This window comes from Mandrillus leucophaeus, unplaced genomic scaffold, assembly GCF_000951045.1.
Source record: "Mandrillus leucophaeus isolate KB7577 unplaced genomic scaffold, Mleu.le_1.0 Scaffold35, whole genome shotgun sequence".
Lineage (NCBI taxonomy): Eukaryota > Metazoa > Chordata > Mammalia > Primates > Cercopithecidae > Mandrillus > Mandrillus leucophaeus.
The window spans coordinates 1,327,404-1,330,568 of NW_012103698.1; the positions used below are offsets into that span (position 1 = coordinate 1,327,404).

Below are 3,165 nucleotides of genomic sequence, written 5' to 3' on the forward strand. Positions count from 1 at the left end.
CTGGCCTATTTTCAGTTTTATAACTATTCAAAGGAAATGGGAACATGCCAAAGAGCCCAGACTCTTTTTCATATGATTCAAGCCTAAGACTAGCAAAATAAGTTATTCTTCATGAGAAGATACTTATAGGTTAAATACTGAATGAATGTTACTACAAAGCCACTTCCATTTTCTCTGAAATATCTCTATTCTGTCTCCTATCAAATATTCACATTTTAATCACAAAGCAGGAGACCTAGTTTTTATCTTCTGTGTTCCCAACAGCCAGCACCCTGTTCACCGCTGCTGCTCAATAAGTTTATTGAAATTTGATTAAATATGTAGCATTTCTTCACCTTTCTCTTGAAATCACTATAATTACTGCATTCTTTAATGACTTGAGATCTTCTATTACAGACTGGTTGCTGGAATCCCTGAATGGAGGAAGCTTTTTACCTCATGACAGGTTGGGAAGCCACGTGTGCATGGTAGAACAGAGAATACCAATATGGCAAGAGGCCATAGCGCTCTCTGATGGCTTCTCGGATGAGCTGGGTGTGTTCCTTCCCAAAGAGCCAGGGCTCCCGTCGCTTGGCGTTCATGGTGGCATGGCCACGGAAGAAGGGCTGGTAGGCTCCGGCCTGGTACCAACGCACTAGCAGCTCTGTCTCTGGATTCCCAATGAACCCGCCTATGTCAGCTGGAAGCAAAAGAAGGCCAAGTGAGGCAACCAAGCTTTGAATAAATCATGCACACAGGGAAATTAAGGTCTTGAAGACCGACAGGAGAAAAGCAGAGTATATGCACTCCAAAGGACAGGATAAAGCCGTGGCCTCAAACAGGTGACCCTTACTACATAATTCAGTCTGTTTGGGGATCTGACAATGGGTTCTTAGAATATTACTTTCTTGTCAAAAGGTCAGAAGCTTTATTTCAAGATCAATATTCCTGTATGTTCCCCAAAACAGATAACCCAGACACTGAAAAATGTCTGCCTGATTAAATAACTGTGTGTGTGTGTGTGTGTGTGTGTGTGTGTGTGTGTGTGTGTGTGTTGGAGGGGGGTGGTTGGCAACTGATTTCCTTTGGAAGCAACAGCTGAACTAAGATAAAAACAGAAAGAACTGAAGAAAAGCAGATAATCAGAAGTAGAGGTTGTGATTATCAGAATAGAATCCCATGCTGGGCCATTGAGCAGCATATATATTCCTTGTGTTGTACATAGACCAATGAAATAAAAACATATGCATCAAAAGAATGATAATAATTTGCTTCTACTCCTACAGGAAACAAGGAGCAGCTGGAACTGCAGCCATCTTGAGCCCCTTCCATATTGAGATCTCTCATCTACAGAGAATTCTTAGGATGCAGGGAAGACAGTCCATCGGAAAATCTTATTTTAACTAAGTTTATCTTTCTCAAGAGCATATCTTTTGTTTTAGTACAGTTAAAATATGCCACAGAATTTTAAATCTGCTGAGTAAAAAGAATTTCTGTAAGGCTTTCTGATTTTCTAAATTCCTTGTAGTTCTATTTTTCTCACTTTCAAGAAGAAAAGACAGCTGTCAGGAAGAGAAACTTAGTTATCAAGACTGTCCAGGAAGGAAGTGATAAGAAGATGGCTCTGGCTCCCTTTCCGACAACTTGATTTCATGTCGTCAACACAGACCAGACAGAAATAGCTCTGAGGCAAGCCTTTCACTCTCCCCTCTAATCCGCTCCTCTTCACTTTCTCACAGTTTCTCTTTCCCACATTTATGTCTGCCCACAACAGCTAATGAGAAGGGATTTGTAATCAGCTTTGACGAAAACACCCTCACTTTTTATTTTCTTGCACTTCAAGCCTCAAAGGACTCATCTTACCTCCACAAAAAGAGATCCCAGTAATGCTGAGAGTGAGTAACATCGGGATAGAAATTTTCAGGTAGCTCCATTCTGCTGTGTTGTCGCCTGTCCACACAGCACCTTTGGTCACAAGCAACAATGTATTAAAATCACAAATCAACCCATGCGTTCAATTTCCTATGTAGATTCCTTATTTGTAAAAGACAACTTAATGAAAAGGAAAACCGATTTCTTGCCTTAAAATAAATAACTTCTAATTTTCTACAATGAAAATTATCAATTTTCTAATGTGAAAAGTTATTAAAATCTACAAAACAAGCATTCTAGGAAAATATTCTGAAATTGCACTTATTTTTGAAGTATAGTTTAGGTCGGATAGAGGAGGAACCCTTTGAAAAATCAACTTTAAGATATAACTTGCATATAATACATATGGGTTTTTTGGTTTTTTAAGATGGAGTCATGTTCTCACTTGCCCAGGCTGGATGGAGTGCAGTGCCGTGATCTCTGCTCACTGCAACCTCTGTCTCCCAGGGTTCAAGTGAGTCTCCTGCCTCAGCCTCCCAAGTAGCTGGGATTACAAGTGTGCACCATAACGCCTGGCTAAATTTTGTATTTTTAGCAGAGATGGGGTTTCACCACGTTGGCCAGGATGGTCTCGAACTCCTAGCCTCAAGTGATCCACCTGCCTTGGCTTCCCAAAGTGCTAAAATTAGAGGCATGAGCCACCATGTCCAGCCTCTTCATGTATCTTCTTTTGTAAAGTGTCTACAGAAATCTTTTGCTCATTTTTTAAAAAATTTAAGTTCAGGGGTACATGCACAGGTGTGTTATGTCAGTAAACAGATTATTTTGTCATTTTGTCACCCTGATGTTAAGCCTAATACCCATTAGTTATTTTTCCTGATCCTCTTCCTCTTCCCACCCTGTATTCTCAGGCAGGCCCCAGTGTCTGTTGTTCCCCTCTATGTGTCCATGTGTTCTAATCATTTAGCTCCCACTCCTAAGTGAGAACATGTGGTATTTGGTTTTCTGTTTCTGCATTAGTTTGCTAAGGATAATGGCCTCCAACTCCATCCATGTTCCTGCAAAGGGCATGATCTCATTCACATATATATAAATAAATTTAATAAAAAAGAAAAACATCAAAGACTAGATCACAGGCAAGATAGCCCATTCTTTTTTATGGCTGCATAGTAGTCCATGGTGTATATGTACCACATTTTCTTTATCCAGTTTACCACTGATAGGCATTTAAGTTTACTCCATGTCTTTGCTATTGTGAATAGTGCTGCAGTGAACAGACACGCTCATGTGTCTTTATGACAGAATGATTTGTAT

The 3,165-nt window shown here is 40.0% G+C and overlaps 1 protein-coding gene across 1 annotated transcript in view; it reads right to left on the reverse strand.

Moving 5' to 3' along the window:
* Positions 1 to 3,165, reverse strand: part of GANC (glucosidase, alpha; neutral C) — a 111,487-nt gene that overhangs the window by 14,132 nt on the left and 94,190 nt on the right. The window contains 2 exon segments of the mRNA XM_011989254.1: positions 436 to 679; positions 1,843 to 1,944. Coding sequence (XP_011844644.1) covers positions 436 to 679; positions 1,843 to 1,944 — 346 coding nt within the window.